Raw genomic sequence first — 21,698 nt, forward strand, 5'->3', positions numbered from 1 at the left:
CTACCCAGAGGGGCTATCTGAGTGTTTCTGAAAGGACACATCTTGTGCCTGAGATTTTTTCTGGGCACTGCTGGCCTGCCTGGCTGCTCCTTGCACGTGCTGCAGTGGTATTGCTGCAGCCTGTAGAGTAGGAGACATCCCTCCTGCCTGCATAGACCCACAGCCTCCTCCTGGCTTGGACTGGCTCCCTCTCTGGGGGCTGCCTGGGGCACATTGCTGCTCCTTCCATCAGTACCTGGTCTGTGGCTGCCACTAGGACTGTCATGCAGAGCTCAGTGAATGCAAGGCTCTGCTTCTCTCAGCCCCTGTGAGACCAGAGAGCTCTTGAATCCTGACCTTCAAACTTCCTCCCCCTTCACCATGGTTCCCTTTGACTCCTGTTGCTGCCCAGATTTTCTCAACAGCTGTCCTCTGCCTCGCTGGCTTTGTGCCCAGATCAATCTCTCTGCATCTGTGCACTGCCCTCCTCACTCCCCAAGGTCCTCCTTGAGTCCCTGCAGCCTCCACTCCGTGAGACCAAGTGCCTCTGCCTCATGGAGAGAGTTCAGGGCACCTCCAGCTTCACTGGACTTTGGTGATCCTGCTGTTATGGAGTGAGCACTGCAGGACTTGGAGCTCTTCTCTTTCCATTTGTAACCCCCCCCACCCCCTCCCAAGCACAAACAGGGCCTGGTAAATAATATTATGATGAAGGGGTTTAGATGGAAGAGATCTGACAGCCCCCATTGAATGTGATCTGAATGCACAGCCCTGTTCCCTCTCCTCCCTGCATGCAGCAAACTCCTGCTCCTTAGGGCATAAATTACTTACCATTCCCTATAGAATTGAGGGCATGGTTAATTCACCAGCATGTTCCTGCTGCCCAGCAAAAAATTATGACACTCTCTCTCCTCCCCTGGCTAGCAGAGCTGCTCGGTACCTCTGCCTGACTGGCTGAGGGAGGCAAAAGCTTTTTATTTTCAGGTCCTCTACTTATTTCTGAGTCTTAAGTCTTGTCTGACTCTTCAGTAGGACAGGCAAAGTGCAAATATTGAAATATTTGCAAGTGGAAGTCAGAACTAATGCCCAAACACTGTTCTTGTAGTAGTTGGAATATCTGGCCACAGGAGGCAAGTGGGGATTTCCTGGTCTGAGTTCCTCCTGACCATGTGTGACTTTGTTTTAGAGCAGCGACTCACATTCGGTATCTCCTGGGTCCCATCTGGAGCCTGAGTGGGAAATTGTGCTCATAGCAGTATTTTGGGATGTAAAAAATCACTAGTGTGGAATGGCTGTGAAGGATGCTCAGTGCACAGGGAGCAGGCTAAACAAAATGTGTCCTTAGGGCTCACCACTGTGTGAGCGAGGCAATGTGATGTGTGATTTTTGGGCTATTATTAATTCAACAAAGAGTGCAGTGGGGCTCAGTGGAGGACTCGAGCTGGACCTGCAAAAGCCTCTCTAACATTATTATATGGAGCACTTCTCCCTGGGAGGGATCCAGAGCATCGTTTGTGGAGTTGAATTCTTTTTATAAATCATGGGGCACGTGATGGGCGACAATCACTTAGGCTGCCTCTTCTGCATCCTTCCTGGAAATTCATCTAATAAGAGCTGGCCTCTGGATGTTCAAACCTTGATGTGTTACCGGTTGTTAATTGCTGGCAGTAGAAGTGCTTCTTTTTTGCCTTGAAATGTGGAATCCCTTCCTAGAATTGCACTGGGGACTAATAAAAGCTACTGCCAGGTTTAATATATTCTATCTCTCAAATTATCTGGATTAAATACAAGGAATGTGTACTGCCAGAGAGGGGATATTCCCAGTTTAACATTGCTTCTGGGCCTTGGAGATCCCAAGACACTGGACCTGAAAATTTCAATTCTCTTTTGTATGGGGGAAGGGCTTGGCAGGAGTGCTTGGAAGTGGTCATATTTGCCTGAGTTAGAGAATTAATTGCCATAAAAACTATGGTTTTGTAACCAATAGTTACAGCTGCAGGAAAGATCAGAAAGCATCTGAATAAATCAAATTAACTACCTCCTGCTCCATCCATATGAGAGCAGAACCTTCCAGGGCAAGATTTAAACCACAGTCTGGCTGGCCCTTAACTCTCTCATCCACTAATTGAGGAGAGTGAATGGTCTAGAAATAGGGTCAGCTGAGACAGGACGCGGTGGGGACTGCTGTGCTGGGTTTTGGGGGGAGTCTGGTCTCAGGCAAGGGCGATGAGGAGGCGACTGGCTCCTGTGAAAATATCATAGACTCAGAGGCTGTTGGGCTGTGTGGTCCAACGCCTCTGTTAATTGACAGACAGTGGTCCTCAGTAATTGCTTCACTAGCCCACACCTTGCCTCGCTGGTTGCTGACTCTGATGTTCGTGATGCCCTAAGGCAGACGGTTCGCTTCACCTCCCCCCCGGTAGTCCCCGTCTCCTGGCGTGTCTCACTCTGCTTGCTGCTCTTCTCACGAGCCTCAGGATGATAAAGCGAGTTCCAGCTCACCGCTGACCTTCCAGGCTTTGCACTACTCCGCTCTGTGCCGATGAGGGATGTCAGAGCCCTGGGATTTTGCCTCTCGCTTTTGGCCGCCCCTCCTTCACGCCCAGAGGGAGACTCGGCGGAGCCCCGCGCCTTCAGCAGCCGGCGGCGCTGGACAGCTCCGGCGGGCGGGCCCTGCCCCGGCCCCGCGCCCTGACCCACCGGCCCGGCCCTCCTCCTCCCCGTCCTCCTCCCGCCTCCCCTTCCATCCTGTCCCTCCGGCCGCCCTTGGTCCTCCTGCGGCCGCCCTCGTCCCTGTTCGCCGGCCGTCCCACCCCGGTTCATCCGGCCGCTCCCACCGCCCCGTTCCTTCCCGTCCCGTCCCGTCTCTCCTCCGGCCTGATCGGTGGCCGTCCCGCCTTCGTTCCTCCGGCCGCTCCCACCTTCCCTTCTCTTCCCTTCCCTTCCCTTCCCTTCCCTTCCCTTCCCTTCCCTTCCCTTCCCTTCCCTTCCCTTCCCTTCCCTTCCCTTCCCTTCCCTTCCCTTCCCTTCCCTTCCCTTCCCTTCCCTTCCCTTCCCTTCCCTTCCCTTCCCTTCCCTTCCCTTCCCTTCCCTTCCCTTCCCTTCCCTTCCCTTCCCTTCCCTTCCCTTCCCTTCCCGTCCCGTCCCGTCCCGTCCCGTCCCGTCCCGTCCCTCCTCCGGCCGCCCTATCCCCGCGGCAGTTTTGGCTGTCCTGTCCTGCCCCTCCTTCAGCCGCCTCTAATCTCCAGCCATCTCATCCCATCCCGTGCCGACCCTCCCCTGGCCTCACCCGCCCCTCCGGTCATCATTGCCCATCCTCTTGTCCTGGGAGAGCCGCACTCGCTTCCTCCGTCCCTGCCCTGGCTGCTCTCAGCAGGTGTGTCTGCCCTCAGCAGGTGTGTCTGCCCTAGGATGTGCAGCGAGCCGAGGGGCAGAGGGCAGCCCAGGAGGGGGGACCAGGGACCCGCAGAGAGGTTCACGGGGAGCCCTCCAGGACAGGAGGATGCCTGTGCTGCTGTGGAGGATGAGCCGAGGCTGCCGAGCACAGGGTCTACCCCAGGAGGATAAGGGACCAAATGCTGTCACCTCTCTCGGGGCATAGTGCCCCTGTGCTTAGAAGAGCAGCAGCTATTGGAAAGTGCTTGAAGGCCTGGTGTGCTGGCAGTAAATTCCCTCAGAAAGGCTTCTTTCCCTACTCCTCGTATCTCCTAACCTCTCACTAGTGTGAATTTCATGTAAATTTTGGTGCTGGTGGGAGTCTGCCACAAGCCTGAGAGGATTTCCAACCTTCCCTACCTCCTTCCCAGCAGCCAAGGCCACGCGGTGTTTGGGACACACCAGGTCTGAGGATGGGACTGATGCCCCGAGCTTTGCTGTGGCCCTGCTCCTGTCCCAGGGCTGTTGGACACCTGGAGGAGGGACAAACAGACAAACAGATCCCTTCCTGAATCTCTCTCTGCTGCCTGGCCTGGAGGGCCTGTGATGGCATGGCCAGGGGACCACGAAGGACTGGGTTCATCTCTCAGCTTGGTGACATCCCACTTTTGTCTCCTCACAGGCCAACCCCGCTCCCATTATCGTGAATACTGACTCGCTGGAACAAGGGCTCTCTGTAAGTCTCCCAGTTTCGTTTTGCTTCCTTTAATCAAGTGCTGCATTTTCCCTGCTCACCAATGCAGGAAAGACTTTTCCAGCTCAAGGAGGCCCTGGTAAAGCAGCAGAAGATCCTGATAGCCATGCCATGTCCCCACAGCTCATCCCAGCCCTGAACCAAGGCCAGCAGCAGCAGATGCTGGGGACTCCAGCACAGGGAGGTACAAGGCAAAAAGCCTCAGCAGAGGAGCCTGGGATCCAGGCTGGTTGTGTTCAGGGTTAATCATACAGCCATTTCCTCTGCCACTCATGCAGGGGAGTTGAGAGGCTCTGCTGGGGTATCCTTTGCCTCCCTGCACTGCCTCCTTAGGCAGCCCTGACCCCTCAGGAAGGGGGCCAGGGTCTCTGGGTGCTTGCTGGCATCTCACCCACCAGTCCTCAGGGTAGCAGGGCCCATCAGATACTGCTCCTCTCCGACTGAAGGCTGCCAGCAGCTGAGCAGTACCTGGTGAGTGTGTTTGCAGCACAGTGCATTCGGCACTCCTGGCATGGTATAAGATAAGATAATCCTCCTCAGTTTGTTGCAGACAGGGTTTGCATCCTGCTGCATCCATCCCCAGAATATTTGTAACTCATTGCTGCTGAGGGCATGAAGGGAGGAGGGTGGCCAGGATGGGTTTCTGGCCAGCAGCACTTGCTCTGTGCTTGTGGGGTGCTTCCCTTTTTTGCCCAAAGGAGCCCAGTTAACAGTTTGCCAGGACTGAGTGCTTTGCACTGGGTTTAATTCTGATGCGTCAAACTTCCCACAGCAGTGAAGCAGCACCAGGACTCAGAGCTGGGGTGGGTTCATCTTTGGAGTCTGGGTAATGGGCCACAGGTGACTCCTGGGGGTTGAATTTCCCCTTTAGAAAACTGCAGATCTCAGCCCACAGCCTGTGCTGGGGTCAGTGCACGTCAGAGCTGTACTGGGCTGGTTGAGAAGAGCTACAGAAAAGAAGGAAAGCCTGGCTAAGACCTCTCCAACCCTGGTGTATGGTTTAATTAGGCCTGAATTAAAGCCACCTGACACTGGGATACTGCAGTGGTGCATCTCTCAGCATTGGTGCTCCTGGATCCATGTTGTATGAACATGGCAGAGGAGAGCTGCTGTCCCCAAAGGTTACCTTCCCCAAACATGCCATGGCAGGGGGGGTCAGAGGTTCTCTCACTGTGCTGGGCACCCTGGTGCAGGGCAGTGCCATGTTGCAGCTTCCTGCACCCTTCTGGCTGTTCTACAGGGAACTGGGAAAAGGGCAATGTCTCCTGGAGGGGAGGGACCACCATCATGCTGGGCCAGAGCAAGTGAGAAGTGTGCTGTGAACAGGGCAGGGCTGCCTGGATAGCAGGCAGGTATTCATGGATACCTGAATACCAGGGAGGAATTCCTGGATGGAAAGTCTGCTTTCACATCAATTTGTACCCTCCCTCAGTACAAAATGGCACACTTTTGGAGGAACATTGCCCGCTCATCACTGCAGGCACCAGCATTGCATCCTTTGCCACTTCATCCATGCCCATCCCTCCTCCCTGCCTGGGTGCCCAAGGGCAATGAGAGGTGAGCCCGGGGCCCAAGGACAGACACTGTCACCCCAAGCAGGTTCCTGAACCCTGCAGAGGCCAGGAACTCTCATGTGGGGCAGCCACCATTCCTTCCAGTGCAATGCACTCCACTTCTCTGTCCTCCCGGCTGCTTCCCTCTACTCCAGCTCATTAACTTCACATTCCTCCACCTCCATATCCCTGTCCACCCCTTCTCCCTGCACTTTGGCTGGGTTTCAGGGAGTGCTCTGCACTCCAGACAGATGCCAGCATCATGCTGGGGGTGACAGTCACTGATCCCATCCATCCAAACTCAGCAGAACATGCTGGGAGCAACTGTCCTGCAAGGGTCAAAAGGGCCACCAGGTTGTAGCTGTGACCTGCTGGCTGTGATCTGGTGTGTGTCACCACTGGGGTGCCTGGAGCAGCCCATGCCCAGAGCAGGGGAAACACCTTGGTTTGATCCCTCTCAGAATCCAGCCTGGAAACCCTCTTGCCTTCTACTTCACATTATACCAGGAAACAGGCCTTGCTTCATCTTTTCCTCCTCTGGGGTGCTGGATTCCTCAGGCCTCAGAGAAAACAACTCCCCAAAACCTGGGCAGTTTCCCAGGTCAGCAAAGGGGCCACACCAGGAGCTTGCTGCAAACACCAAAATGCCAAATCTGGAAGCATGGGATTTTTTTACAAGCCCAAAATCTGAAGCCCGTTGGTACAGCATGTATTTGGAAGGGTTAAATTCACATCTTCCAGTCTTTAATTACTTAACTATTCAGTGCTTTCCTTAATGATAAACAGATGGATGTAGTCTAGTTCCTTCCTGTTCTAGTTCCATTGATTGCATTGGACTGGCTGCTGGGCTGGATTTGGCCCCAACTGTTTATCAAGAAGTCTGTTCTGCATTTCAATGTCCCCATCCACCCACTTCCATCCCCAGGAGCATGTAGCACCAGCAGCACTGTCAGGTGGGAGCTGCAGCACTGGGATGGCTGGGGCTCAGTGTGTGGCTTGAGCAGAGCCCAGCATCCTCAGGGTGTAAAAACCCAAATAGCCCATCATAAAATGCCTGCAGTATTAAAAGTATCCCTTGAAGGATAAGGAGGGCATTGCCCATGCCAGCTCCAGGTCGTTGCTCAGAGTTTCACATCTTGGTGTGTTTTGCCCAGCATATCCATAATGGGGAGATGGAGAACTGGAAACAGTTTCCATGGCAGATGGGGTCTCTGCATTCCAGAGCTGCTTCTCTGAAGCTAAAACAACTTATTGTTGCCAGGCAGTCCCAAAATGAACAGGGAAAGTCACTCCAAAGCCCTTGAGGAGTTGAAGGTTTCAGAGTCTGGGTGCTTGGAGCCTGATTTGGTGCCTCATTGCCCAGGAGTGAGGTGCAATCACTTCTTCAGTTGCTTAAAATCCAGATGTGAGGAAAACAAGTGCTTTCCAGGCCTGATCTCAGGCAGTGAGTCCCTGACACTTTGGTCCCAAGTGCTGGCTGGGGCACATCCCAGTGCCAGTTCCTGCAGGCAGCATGGCTGTGGTGTCCTTCCAGCTGGGGCTGTCAGGCTGCAGACCCCTTCACTCTGCCCAAGCTAAGCAGGTTCATCCCTGCAGCCCTCTGGCAAAAAGCTGACCATAAATAGGGCATTTATTCATTCTGTGCACCAGGCCAGCACCATGGGCACTGCACACAAGGGGGTTGAGACCACGGGATAGCTGGAGGCGAGTCAGTGGGTCTCAGTGCTGCGACAGGATGCAGGGACACAGGGAGGTGAAGGGAGGAAGCTCTTGACCTATTTTCCCTGGGCCTCCTGCCATATGCAGGCAGGGAGAGCACTCCTGTGCCAGGGCTGGCAGTGCCCATGCCAGCAGGGAGGTGTCCTGGCACGGGGCTGCTCCCCTTTCCCCGTGCTAGGGCAGGTGTGGGACATCACCAGGTGCCCTTCACACCCAGGGCTGGCTGGCACAACCAAGGGCTGGCTCTCCAGCCCCTGGAGACCCTCTCTGTTATCTCAATAAATGTCTGCTCCACCAGCAGGTCCCCAGTGCTCATCCTCATCGCATCCTAAGCACAGGATATGGGCAGGATCTTGCTCCAAAAGGGCCTGTGAGCAGTGTTCTCCTTCCTGCAGGTTATTTCCTCTTGCAGCCTGGTCGGCTATCTGGGTTGCATTTGAGGAACCTGATCTTTGTCTTATAAATCTGGCCTTATTTTTTTTTATTTTAAAAATAAGCAAGCAAGCAAAACTGGAAAAAACAGCCAACCACCCCCCAACCCAAAATACCCACCTCAAATCCATACTCTCCAGCAAATTGCAAGGCGTGTTCCATGTGCTCTGGTGGGGTGTTGGCTGGCAGAGCCTGCAGACAGCTTGCAGCAGCTCTGGAAGGTGTGTGCTCTTCTGTTTATCAAACGAGTGTTACCTCTGCAGCCTTCAGTTGATGAGGTAAATGCCGTCATCAGTAACTATTTCCCTCCTGCTCACAAGAGGAGAAGGCCAGTAAAGGTCCCTCTTCCTGAGTCCCCAGGTGGGCTTGTTGCATGGGAAGGGCCTGCAAAAACATACCCAGACTCTTTTCCATGAGAAACCAGGTGGAAATAGGATCAGGATATGCTGGGAACAGCCCCTGACACTCCTGTCAGCTCTGCAGGTGTTACACCAGGAGAGGAGAGCAGGGTGTGGTGTGTGCTCCCACCCCTGAGGTGATGGAACCAGGCATCTTCCCACTGGAGGTGGCCCCAAACAGGATCTGGGGAGGAGCACAGGGCACTGGTGAAGGACAGGGAGAACAGCCAGGTCCTGGCAGCTCTGGTGGGTATCATGGGGAGGTTTTTGCCATCAGCGAGCGACTGGTATTTGATTTTCCGACGCTGGAACGTTCGCTTTGTTGGCTTGTTCCCTTGGTTACGTGGTGTATATTAAGTCCTTCATTTGGCTTCTTTATACAATTAACTGGCATTCCACTGCGTGAATTTTGAAAACATAATCAGGGCTAAAACCTCATGGTCAGGCCTGGCTAACCCCAGCACGCCTGACCAGTGCAGGCTGCTCCCAGCAGACACCTCCAGTTTTCTGGGAGCAGTTCAAAACCACTGCTGAACATCGGCATCCAGGGGATCTGGGGAGAGGGGCTCTCCCAGCTCACCTGCCTGACAGCACCGAGGTGTCTGTGCGCACCGCGGGTGCCGCTGGCAGCGGCCGCTGCCGGGCGGGGCCGGCTCTCACCGCGGCTCACAGATTGTCACAGCTTTCCGCAGATCCCCCGGCCTCGCAGGGATGTGTACGCCGTTCCTCTGCGGCCGTGGGTGTGCATATGGCTGCCTGTGTGGCAACTGTGCCGAATGCCAAAGCGGAGAGGACAATGTGTGTAGTAGCAAAGGGTGCCAAGGAATCTGAGTTGCTGGAAAGCCGGGGAGAGGCGACGCTGCGCCCCCGCGCACCGGGATGTGCCAACTGCGGAGAGGGGACGGGCTGGGGGCTGTGCTGGGGGGACTCTGCTGAGGGGGATCTGCTGAGGGGGATCTGCTGAGGGGGATCAGTTGAGGGAGGCTGTGCTGAGGGGGATCTGCTGAGGGAGGCTGTGCTGAGAGGAGGCTGTGCTGAGAGGAGGCTGTGCTGAGAGGAGGCTGTGCTGAGGGGGATCTGCTGAGGGAGGCTGTGCTGAGGGGGATCTGCTGAGGGGGACTGTGCGGAGGGGACTGTGCTGAGAGGGATCTGTTGAGGGAGGCTGTGCTGAGGGGACTGTGCTGAGAGGAGGCTGAGCTGAGGGGGATCTGCTGAGGGAGGCCGTGCTGAGGGAGGCTGTGCTGAGGGAGGCTGAGCTGAGGGAGGCTGTGCTGAGAGGAGGCTGAGCTGAGGGAGGCTGAGCTGAGGGGGATTTGCTGAGGGGAGGCTGTGCTGAGGGGACTGTGCTGAGGGGACTGTGCTGAGGGGACTGTGCTGAGGGAGGCTGTGCTGAGGGAGGCTGTGCTGAGGGAGGCTGTGCTGAGGGAGACTCTGCTGAGAGAAGGCTGAGCTGAGGGAGGCTGTGCTGAGGGGACTGTGCTGAGGGGACTGTGCTGAGGGGACTGTGCTGAGGGAGGCTGTGCTGAGGGGGACTGTGCTGAGGGGAGGCTGTGCTGAGGGGGACTGTGCTGAGGGAGGCTGTGCTGAGGGAGGCTGTGCTGAGGGGGACTGTGCTGAGGGGAGGCTGTGCTGAGGGGACTCTGGCAAAGGAAGCAATGCCCCTCTGCCCACAGGAGCAGCTCTGTGGCAGAAGGTGGCACTGGCCATCCTTGACCCTCTGAGGCTGTCAGGGATCCTCCTGTGGGTTAATCCCACCACTTCCAGTGCTTTCCTCCTGTAAGAGTTGAACAAAGCTTTTCCCAGTGTGCTGGGAGGATCTGAGCATCTCACTATTGGAGTATCTGGATGTCCCAATCCTGAACTGTCCCCTGAAATCCTCCGGTGGCTGACAGGCACCAGGCACAGGGCACATCCAAGGAGGGACAACACACTCAGCTTGTGTTCCCTGGAGCCTCATTCCCATCTCTTTGCCCATCCTCATCCTCGAAGCACAGTACAGGGTGTGAGATTGCTTTGGCCTCCCAGGGCAGAGGATGAGGGGTGTGTGTATCACAGGTGGCACAGCCCTATCCCAGATCCTGTCCTGCAGAATTGCTCCTCTGCCTGGGCCCCTGATTGTTGCCACCTAGAAAAATTCCTGTTTCCTCTTTCTACATATCAATAAAGCCTCACCATTGTCACTCTGGGTTTTCTTCTGTGGTGTCAGATATTTGCTTTAGCATAAAAAATGGTTGCTGTCTCCTCCATGGAATGATCCAGCACTCTGGGGGTGTGGAGGATGGCAGGGCTGTGCCTCTGCAAGGGCAGATAGCAAGGAGTTAGGAAAGCAGGACACAGCCAGCTGGTGCCTCATGAGGAGAGCTGTGTCCAAACAAAGGCATGTCAGCTCCAGTTTGGGATACAGAGCATATACAGAAAGTGGCTGATGGATCTATGAGCCATCAGTTAATGTTGGATGTAAAATCCAGATGAGGAGCCCTGTACATTGTCCAGAGGCCACAGTCAGAGGCAGGACTGCACAGTGAGAGGGGTGTTGGCCTGCTGAGTCCAGGGCTCACTGCCTCTGCCTTGTCACACAGAGCTACCCATGTCCCATCCCTTGTTTCCCAGAATGACTCAAATTGTGAGGTTGAGTTCAGTCCCCTCTAAAATAAATGTGGGTCAACAGTGTGCCCTGGTAGCCAAAAAGGCCAACCTTGGCCTGGGGTGCAGCGGGGACATCACCTGACAGGTGATGACAAGGGAGGGATTGTCCAGCTCTGCTCCCACTGGGGCAGCCTCACCTCGAGTCCTGAGGCCACAATAAAAGGATCTAAAGCTCTTAGAGAGCATCCAAAGGAGGCTACAAAGGTAGTGAAGGAGGTAGAGGAGACCATATGAGGAAAGGGTGAGGTGACTTGGCTTATTCAGCCTGGAGGAGCCTGAAGACAAACCTCAGCACAGTCTGCAGCTTCCTCGGGAGGGGAATCAGAGGAGCAGAGGCTGATCTCTTCTCTCAGGTGCTCAGTGACAGGGCCTGAGGGAAGGGCATAAAGCTGTGCTAGGGGAGGTTTAGGATGGATATTAGGACAAGGTTTTTCACACAGAGGGTGGTGAGACACTGAACAGGCTCCCCAGGGATTGGTCATGGCCCCAAGGCTGCTCAAGGGGCACTTGGACAACACTCTCAGGCACATGGAGGGATTGTTGGGGGGACTGTGCAAGGCCAGGAGTTGGATTCCATGACCCTTTGGGTTCCCTTCCAACTCAGTTTTCTTTGAAACTGTTGCTGTTGTGTTGGATGCTTCAGTAGCCAATTGCATTGAAAATATTGCTGAATTTTACACCTTGGCAGCTCTTTCTGGCCTAATCCTGTTGGTCTGGAGTGAAACTGCTTCATTTTTGCTGTGCATTGTTGATTATGAGGAAAATGGATTTTTTTCTCTTTTTTTGGGTCTACATTTACCATTTTACAGCCTACAATTGCATCCCTTTTTGTTTCTATTCATTATGTTTCCAAGAGCTCTGCTTTGATACTTTGGGTAGGGGAGACTTTTAAGCGTGGGGATCAGTGTGGTGTACAGCACTGAGACAGGCTACACCATTTTTGTACATAAGGGCATCACAATGTTTTCACCTCTTACTGTGCCCCACTCTCTCATACCTTGTTTCCTTTGCACCCAACGAATTTAGTAGAATAAATCATTCTGAATTTCCTGTCAATACAGTCCTGCTACGAAAAGATTTAAAAAATATAAGCTGCTAAAGGTGTTTATTATGTTATTATGTACAGACAATTTTTTCCCTTTAAATGGACCGACCCCCTCTCTTCCCTTCCTCAAGCAGCGAGTTCCTGAGGTTAATTATATGCTGCGTAACAAAGGTGTTATTTCTTTTTGTGCCTTCGGTTGTGTTCCTTTTCATGGCTGAAGAAATGAGCTGAGAGAATAAAGGCTTTGCACAGAAGTGCATTAAAGTCAGTGGGCTTTGGCTCATGCCCAGAGAGAAAAGCAGCACATGGTTTAATTCCAGGGCAGGCTCAAGCAGTTGCATTTAAGGTTTTTTTCAGCGGTGATGGTGCAGCTTTTGGGTTGGATTCCTCATGTTCAACTATCAAAGAGGAAAAACAAATTCCCCCAGGACCAGCAGAGAGTCGTAACACACTGTCTCCCTCTCTCCAGATGAATGGCAGCGATGGGATGTTCAAATATGAAGAGATCGTCTTGGAAAGGGTAAGTACTCCTTACTCACCCACCAGCAGCCTACTCCCACTTGCCCACTCCCCGGCACAGCTGGCCCCCCACGCATCCCCAGCTGGTGGGGAGAGCTTGGTCTCTGCTCCCTGCTCTCTCTGGAGGCTTTCACAGGTGTCACACCTGCTTGGCTCCCACCAGGGAGGGCTTACTGCTCCCTTCTCCCCCTGCACACTCCTCCAGAAGGGAGGGAGGAGGGCTTCTCCCTTCCCTGCCTCTTTCACACCCTCACCCCCACAAACCCATCAGTGCAGAGCATGGGGGGAGGGCTCTTTATCATTGCCTTTGTCAGAAACCAGGTGTGGGGAGCTCGGCTTGTGCAGGCACCGGTGGGTACACCCCACAACCGGGCACAGGAACCAAAGCCACCCTGCCACCAGGCTCCCTGCCACCCTAGGGCACACAGCCTTGGGATGCTAAGCCACAAGAACAGGTTGTTTAGTAAAACAAACACGATGGAGGAAGTTCCTGCTCAAGCCTTTTGTTTGTTGGCAATGCAAAGGTGATGGCGTGCACCACACCAGCCGTGGCTAGAATTAGCTCCCCCCATTTGTGGGGTTTATCCAGCACCATACAGGGCACCAAGGGCTTTCCTGTTGCCCAGGAAGCAGCAGGGGAGGAGGGATGGAGAGGCAGCGGGAAAAGCTGGCCCGGGGTTTACTCGGAGAGCCAGGCACAGCCCTGCTGGCTGGGAATGGCAGTGGTGGGAGGCTGCCCGTGGCTCTGCACAGCACACCTTGCCTCCCCCTCGCTGCCGTGCCGGGCGGCTCAGCCTCGCCGCGTGGCCGGCATTGCAGGGGAAGACGCATCACTCGTTATTCTGTTCCTCTCTGCCTTTAGTCATCTCCCTCCTTCCCTTGGCTCTGCATCACGGAGGTGGGTGGACGGAAGGTTATCTGGGGCTGCCGCCTCACCCACTGCTTCCCCGGCGTGCCTGACGAAACCAGCCCAGAGGTTCCTTCCTTTTCGGGCTAAGTGCTTCTTGCTCCGGGCCCAAGTCACAGGCAAAAGCCTTGTTTCAGGGATTCAGAGCATCCTCTGTCCTCAGCCTATAGTGGGAACAGGGGAAGAGCTGGCAGGACCACACAGAGAGGCAACACTCATTGATGCCCTCGTTTCAAAGCCCCAGGCAGCAATTCATTCTCCAGCAGCAAGAAACCACGAGGAAATCTCACTGCTTATCGGCCTGGGCTAGCATAGATCATTTCCAGGTCCTTCCCCTTCACCTGGTCCCCAGTGGGATACAACAACCCTGTCCTAATGCAGGAGAAGCACCCTGGTGCCTGCAGGTGAGGCTCTCCCCCTGCTGGGGTGTTTGGCTTCCAGAATTGACTTCAGTGTACCCCAAAATCACTGGTCAGTCACTGTTATTAATCCTTGTCTTTGTTATAAATACAAGCATAAATGCAGCATCATCTGGGAGGAAATAATAGCAGAAACACAATCTGCAGAGGGACATGGCCTTGTGTTTAGCCACCATATATATGTCCACAGCAGGAGCTGTCCTGGCATCAACCCTGATGCCAGCTAAGAAATCTCTTAAACTCCTTTTTGAGGTTTATAAAAAAAAAACAACCTAACACCTCCCAGATAATTTCCAGGTTTTGTAGGTAACCAAGGACCTTCCATAGACAGGCACAACGAATGGCTGGAGATCATTTTGCAATCTCACCTGCCTTGCTGCGGCCAGGCTTGGTCTCTGTGACAGTAAGGAGCTTTTTAGAGCTGGGCACAGGGTAATCAGAACCCAGCCCAGAGGAAAGAGAGCAGCCTCACACCCTTTACCGTTGAATGCCTCCGTGTCATATACCAGCCAAATCCCAGCTGGCCAGAGAGCATCCGGCAGCGCTGCACAGTGACAGGCATTGGTGGCTCCTGGTGCTGTGTCATGAGCATCACAAAGCCAGTTCTGCATCGCTGCAGGAGCTGATGCTGGGGCAAAATTGCTGGGGAGAAGTGCAAGCCCCAGCTGGCTGTCAGTGCTAAATTATCCTGGGGAGACGGAGTTCCAGTGTGGCCCTTCCTAGAAGAGCAGAGCACCCCATCATCTCCCACTGAGCACTGAGGCCACGGGAAACAAGGAGAGCTTGGCCTGAGCCTGCTTGTGTATGAGAGAGGCAGGCACAATAGTATGTGACTAAGTGTCAGCTCTTCCACATGAGGAAACAAGGCGAGAAGCCATCTGATTTTCAAGGCAGAGCAAAAAAGGCAGGAATTGTCCACTTGCATCAAGCATGGATCTGGAAGCAGCGCCTGTGAGTGTGTCACTAATGAGGATCCTGCAAGTGGGAGAGGCGGCGCAGGGCCACAGCCACTCACTCCTGAGATGCTGGGGGAATGGCCTGGAGATGAGCTGTGATCCCTGCATTCCCCTCAGGCATATAATTCGGCAGGAGAAGCTCCAGCGTTGGTCCAGGCATGTCTGTAAGGAAAAGGAGACAGAACTGGAGGGCCCACTCCATCCTGATAGCCACCTCCACCCAAACTTGTAAATGTTGGCATCAGTGTTGCTGGTCCCCAGCTTGGCTCTGTGCCAGGGCTACACCCCAGGGTGCAGGGGGGCAGGAGTGGGATGCTGCTGACTGGCACAATCCCCGCTGGTCTGTGCAGGCTGCGGCATCGGTGTCTCCTCCTGGGGAGCAGCCAGCGAGGGGAGGCTTTCTCCGCCAAGGACCACCTCCTCTTCCCCCAGCTCCCCGCCTGCCTGAGTCTCTCCGTGGAGACGCGGTGCTGAGGGAGGTCCTCGGCGGCTCCCACTCTCCCACTCCATCTGTTCAGTGCTCCACGCTGCTGCGCCGAGCACTCGGCTGAGGAACGCCAGCCTCTCCTCCGGCCAGCATCCCTCTGCCCCCTGAGCCGGGCGCCCCGGGGTGTGATAGATGCTCTAAGGGCTCCTGAGCCCCAGGCAGTCCCGCGGCTGGGGGTAACCGTATAAGGAGGGCTGGCGACAAGCAGTTGCCCGTGGGGGAAAGACGTGGCGTTTGATTTCCCACAGGGTAACTCCGGCCTTGGCTTCAGCATAGCGGGAGGCATCGACAACCCCCATGTTCCAGATGACCCAGGTATCTTCATCACCAAGATCATCCCCGGGGGAGCAGCAGCCATGGATGGCCGTCTAGGGTGAGTACGGGGCTGGGGGAGCAGCCCGGCTGTCACCCATGATCTCTGCATGGACCCTCTAACCCCTTTTTCTGACATGGTCCCTGGCGTCCATGTGTCTCTTTCCCACAGCCAGATCCCCTCAGGACAGGGATGTCCACCATCTCTGGTCACCAGGTGGTCTGTAGCCACCCGTTCTCCCCTCCCTGTATCAGGTTCCTGCTCCCATCCATCCCGTTACAGCCCAGGGCAGGGATCCAGCCTTCCTTCTCATTTCCCATCTCCATCAAGGTTTCACTATAGGAACCAGCTCCACTCTCCCCTGCTCTGGGAGGGACCCCTTTCACACCCCAGCAGGGCATGATCTGGCCAGCTTGAGCAATTCTCCTTTGTGTGGCTGGAGGAGGGTGGCAGAGGTGACCAGAGGAGGGTGGCATGGGCTGGTGGTTCCCCAGGGATGCTCAGGGCCTTGCTGTGCCCACAGGGTGAACGACTGTGTGCTGCGGGTGAACGACGTGGACGTCTCTGAGGTTGTGCACAGCAAAGCTGTGGAGGCCCTGAAGGAAGCAGGCCCCGTGGTGCGGCTCGTGGTGCGCCGCCGGCAGCCCCCGCCAGAGACCATCATGGAGGTTAACCTGATGAAGGGCCCCAAAGGTGAACCCCTCACTCTGCTCCCTTGGCCAGGGTGCCCCACTGCCCCACAGGACAGTGTGGGGTCACTCCTCGGTGTGAGATGTCATAAGATGCAGGGCAGCCTCACAGGGAGTGTGGGATGCAAGGTGGCACCGCCACAGTGCAGGATGCTGCAGGGTGACCTAGCAGCGTGGAATGCTGTGGGGCAAGGGTATGGGGCAGACCCACAGTACAGTGCATGGTGGCCAGGTTGGCCCCAGGCAGCAGCAGGGTGGCCCGTTGCCCGCTGAGTTTGGGCAGGGTGCAAAGGCCAGTGAGGCACAGGGGCTGTGTGTCAGCCCAGGACTCTGTCTGTCTGTCTGTCTGTCTGTCCCTCACCTGCATTCTCACTCTCCCTCAGGCCTGGGGTTCAGCATTGCAGGGGGCATCGGGAACCAGCACATCCCTGGGGATAACAGCATCTACATCACCAAGATCATCGAGGGAGGTGCTGCCCAAAAGGACGGGCGCCTGCAGATCGGAGACCGGCTGCTTGCGGTAAGCCCCGTGGCCACAGCCAGCTGTGAGGTGAAGCTGAACAGGTTCCACTGTCAAACAGTGTTGATCCTGAACCCCAGCACCCATCCTGTCAGCAGCTTCACCCCTCTTCCCTGGGGGCTCCTGCTGGGATGTTGCTGTGGGAGAGCAGGCACAGTAGCAGCTGCAGGCAGGAGGGCCAAACCCAAGGTGATGGGACCATGCCTCTGGAGCTACTGTGGCACCTCCCCTATGGAAAACACTCCCACAGGGCTGCACTGGCCTCTGCCCTCCTGCTCAGCTGTGTCACCCAGCCCTTTCCCTCCGGCAGGTGAACAACACAAACCTGCAGGACGTGCGGCACGAGGAGGCAGTGGCTGCCCTGAAGAACACCTCTGACATGGTGTACCTGAAAGTGGCCAAGCCTGGCAACATCCACCTCAACGACATGTACGCGCCCCCCGACTACGCCAGCAGTACGTACGCCTCTGGCTGCTGGCCGTGGCTGGGCTGTGGGGCAGTGGGGCACCTGAGCATGCTGGGCTGGGGAGCAGGGCTGGGCTGGTCTCCATGTCCTCATTGTGTATGGATTTCTGCTCCTGATAACTTTCTCCTCCCCTGCAGCCTTCTCAGGCTTGGCTGACAACCACATAAGCCATAACTCCAGTCTGGGCTACCTGGGCAGCGTGGAGAGCAAGCCTGCCTATCCCATCCCTCCCCAGGTGACTCCATCCCGGTACTCACCCATCCCTCGGCACATGATCGGAGACGATGACTTCACCAGGTGAGTACCAGGCATGAGCATCCCTATCCCTATGCTCCTCCTCATTCCCTCAGTTCTCCTCTGTGGTGGCTTGACATATTCCCTACTGCCAGTGCAGAGCCTTGAAAGGTGATTTGTAGGTGCATGGTGCAATGCTTGAGGTCCCCATAATGAGCTCTGTGCTCACCCCCTGAGACCAGCCCTGCTGTGTCAATCTCTGGCTTGCTGCATTCACTCCCTCTCCATTCCCTCTCCTCCTCTTTCACAAGCCTTACACAACTGCATTTCAGCTTTGTTCTCTTGCTTATTTTACAATACCTGGAATACAAAATGTTCCCTGCCCTTATGGTGCCATCCAGCAGTGCCACAGGCTCCCAGGATGTCCCCAGGTAGAGATGTGCTGGGGATGAAGGGCCAGGGGGAGCACAGCCTTGTAAACAAGTGGGGCCCCTCCCTGGATCCCTGAGACTGGCATCCCAAACCACCTGCACTGAGGTGCCATTGCAATGAATGCCAGCCTCCTGTCCAGCCCTGGCACAGCCCACTTTGCCCCAGCAGAATCCTTTATGCTGCATGAACAGGTTTGTTTCCTGAAGCCAGGAAATAAAGAGGAGCACAAAGAGAACATTGCTCTGAGCCTAAATGCAGTATAAAACTTTTCCAAAGCCTCAAGCTGAGGGTGGGAGAGCGAGACCTGGAAAGTCCTGCTCTACCAGTTGATTCTTACAGCTTACCCTCTTCTTATCACAGCCTTGGGGCCAGTGCTCTGAGTGTGCTGTCCCCGGGGCCAGGATTGTAGGGCTTAGGCTGATTTCTATGCACCAACACTCAACTTAGGCTTACGACTGGCCCTGCTGTTTGGAACAAGTTTGCAGGCTGGTTTTGGGAGTGTGTCTACAGTGGAAGATGCAGTAGCTTTGTCCAGGATTCTCCCATTCTGCAGGTCAGTGGTGGATGCTAGAGTGGGAGACCCTGACTTGTCATCTGCTGTCAGGTCTGCCATCTTCCTGGAGAGTGTGTGCACTCATCTTTGTCATGGGGCTTTCTCACAGCTGGGTGTCTCTGCACACCATGACCTGTGCAGCACTGCCTTCCACCCACACCCCCCTTCTCCCACTGGTCTCAGCATCATCGATGCCAGTTCTAGAGCCTGTTTCTGGCACTGCATCCTCACCAGGTGTAGCAACTTCTGTGCTGTCAGGGCACTGGGGGATGATGCCACAGGCAGGAGCAGTGCTGTCTGCCATTACAGTGCAACACAGAAGGGATTGAGTCCCAATATTTGGAAAACATACCAGAGACCCTGGTCCCACCAGGCTGTCTCTTTTCACATGTGCCAGCATTCCCATTTGTGGACTGGGGAACAGAAGGAGCAACCCAGCTTAGGCTGGGCACAGCCAGTGGCAATGGCTCAGCAGTGGCAGCAGTACAGCCATGGCCCAGCAGTGGCTCAGTATTGGATTGACAGTGACAGTGGCACAGTGATGGCTCAGCAGTGACTTGGCAGTGGCAGTGGTATGGTCAGGGCTTTCCAGTGGCTCAGCAGTGGCTTGCCAGTGACAGTGGCCCAGCGATGGCTCGGCAGTGGCCCTGGTGCAGCACGTGCTGGTGACCACTAGAGGATGGTGCTGCCTTGTGGAGGGCCTCACTACAGACAAGCTGGCACCACAGGGCCCCCGTGCCCAGACACAGCCCCTTGCTACCCAACAGATCCATAGCCTGCAGTGGGCTCAGCACTTCCCTCGTGCTTCCCAGGACAGTGCTGAAAGCCTCGTGTGCATCACTGACCCCCCAGTGTCATTGCTGCAGGTCTGTTGGCACCCAGATTGTGCACTGGAACCAGTGTGTCCAAAGGTAACTCACTGGGATGGGGAAAGGCAGCAACTGCCCTGAAAAAGAAGCTGTCTCCCATGAGGCTCTTGCCAGCCATTCCTTAGGGAAAGCAAAGGTGCAGTATCCAGCCTCTCCCCCTCCCATGCACACAAGTGCTGCTTAGATGTGGATGTGGCTCCAGTGACCCTCATGTCCTGCAGCACCTAGGGCTGGGAACCAAAGAATCTGTTTTCCAGTGAGCTCCACCACTGCAACCCAGACCCCGCACAGCCCCACAGGATCCCCTCAGCTACTCTGTGCTGAGGTCCCAGTGTTAATACTGCAACATTCAGCATGGGATCTGCCTGGAGGAGCCATATCACGCCTCCTGTGAGGTGGATGGAAGCCAGGAGTGCACGTCATGACTGAGACCTGTGATGTACCTGTCTGGGGCTTCATTTCCTCTCCTCATTCTTGTAGACTCTCTTTACCTTCCACCAAACTGTCTGGTCTTCACAGGTGCTGGAGATGCTTTGCCCTACACTGAGTTGAAGTTGTGCTTCCTGCACGCTGCTTGGACAGCAGCAAAACCCAAGGGGCAGAGCAAGTTCATCTCCTGGTTGGAGGCAGGGTTTGCAGACCCAGAAACCTGACCTATTTCTTCCCCTGAGACAACTCTAGCCCTAGGCACAGCTTTGCTGCAGAGAGACTGATGGCTGCAGCCCTCCCTGCCCCCTCACAACTGCCCCTAAGCCAAGTACTGGTAACACCTTGAGGACTTGGGGTTGAGCATCTTTTGACAGAGCATTGACAGAGTGGTTGATCAGGCTGGTGAGCTCAATGTCAGACCCTTGGTCGTTCTGGTAGCTGAGGAAGTGCCCAGGATCCAGCCACAGAGGATGCACTGATGGTCTCCAGTATCATGTTGGCTGACAATCACCACCAGCCTGTGCTAATTGTTTGGCATCATTTATTCCTTATTTCAATCCAGAACTTGAGCTGGGAGCTGCCGTCATTCCCATCACATTGTTTTTTTTCTCCCAGACAAAAATTGATGCAGGAGTTTTGCAATGCCAAGCTGTCTTCCTGCTTTTGCCTGCCTATTGTTCGAGCTGTGATAGAATTAAATCATCATCAAAAAATTTAGGAGTTCTGTTGAGCTGTACAGGGTCTGTGGTATTGAAGGGGTGATGGGGTTGTAGACACACTTGTCATGCTGTGGAGGGGCTTTATCCCATTTTCCTGGTCCATGTCATCTGATGCCACGATGCAGTTCAGTGTTTCTGTGTGCCATTCATTTCACAGTGAATACTCTGTCTCTGTCCATGCCATGTCTCATGTCACACCGCCTGCCACCTCTTATGGTTTGTCAGTCTCCACACTACTGAGGGCTGAGTCACACCAGGCTGCACTCGGGTGACTCCAGCCCCACCAGTGTGCCATGAATCCTGGGCACAGAAAAGCCTGTCACCAGCTTTGCTGCTCCTCACCCTGACGTCTCACTGTCCCTTACGTGTCCTTCCAGGGAGCCCCGGAAAATCATCCTGCACAAAGGCTCCACCGGCCTGGGCTTCAACATTGTTGGAGGGGAAGATGGCGAGGGGATCTTTGTGTCCTTCATCCTGGCTGGAGGCCCTGCTGACCTCAGCGGGGAGCTGCGGAGGGGAGACCGTATCCTTTCGGTGAGTTGGTGGAACACCAGCCCCTTCCTGGCCTCCCACAGCCCCGGGCGAGCAGCTGTCCCCTGCCACCCGAAGCACAGTTCTGCGGGATTCATCCCGGTGTATCGGCACGGCCCCGGGGTGCCTGCGGTGGTGCCGGGGGCAGGTACCGGGGATGCCGGTACCGGGAGTGCCAGTACTAGGCGTGGTAGCGGGGGTGCAGTGCCAGAGTGATGAGGCTCTGAGAGTGTGGGTACCGTGGGTACCGTGGGTACCGGGGCAGCGGGGCCGAGGCGCAGGGCAGAGCCCCTCGATTCGTGCCCGCATGGGTTTGGTTCAGCGGAGCCGCTCTGTCCCGGCAGGTGAACGGCGTGAACCTTCGCAACGCCACCCACGAGCAGGCGGCGGCGGCGCTGAAGCGGGCGGGGCAGACGGTGACCATCATCGCGCAGTACCGGCCCGAAGGTACCGCCACGGCCCATCGCGATCGGGACCGGGACCGGGGCGGGCGGGGCATGCGGCATGGGCGTGTCTATGCAAATGAAGTGGGTGTGGTTGCAGATGAAGGGGCGGGCGCGCGGGTCGGGAGGCCGGGGCGGGGGGCTGCCGGCGGGGAAGAGGCGTGGCCCAGGGTGGGGCGGGCGCCGATTGGCCGGCGCGGGGAGAGGGGCGGGGCCTCGGCGTCCCGCCGGCCGTGGCTGCGCGGCTTTGTGTGCGGGCCGGGCGGGTGCGGGGCCGCGGCCGCCCCGCCTGCAGGTGAGCGCCCAGCGCC

At 55.8% G+C, this 21,698-nt stretch overlaps 1 protein-coding gene across 2 annotated transcripts in view; it reads left to right on the forward strand.

Annotated features, from left to right (window-relative positions):
- The window catches only part of DLG3 (discs large MAGUK scaffold protein 3), a 78,178-nt gene that overhangs the window by 35,435 nt on the left and 21,045 nt on the right, over positions 1-21,698 (forward strand). Inside the window, exons 5-13 of one of the 2 annotated variants that reach the window (XM_083876391.1) lie at positions 4,037-4,090; positions 12,371-12,421; positions 15,438-15,562; positions 16,026-16,195; positions 16,575-16,711; positions 17,022-17,166; positions 17,315-17,474; positions 20,791-20,947; positions 21,289-21,391. In XM_083876391.1, coding sequence (XP_083732517.1) covers positions 4,037-4,090; positions 12,371-12,421; positions 15,438-15,562; positions 16,026-16,195; positions 16,575-16,711; positions 17,022-17,166; positions 17,315-17,474; positions 20,791-20,947; positions 21,289-21,391 — 1,102 coding nt within the window. Of the gene's footprint in view, positions 1-4,036; positions 4,091-12,370; positions 12,422-15,437; positions 15,563-16,025; positions 16,196-16,574; positions 16,712-17,021; positions 17,167-17,314; positions 17,475-20,790; positions 20,948-21,288; positions 21,392-21,628; positions 21,683-21,698 lie in introns of those variants that run through there. The other variant, XM_083876389.1, reaches the window with a different exon arrangement.

Source organism: Zosterops lateralis (genome assembly GCF_965231275.1).
Source record: "Zosterops lateralis genome assembly, chromosome: 21".
NCBI classification, from domain to species: Eukaryota; Metazoa; Chordata; class Aves; order Passeriformes; family Zosteropidae; genus Zosterops; species Zosterops lateralis.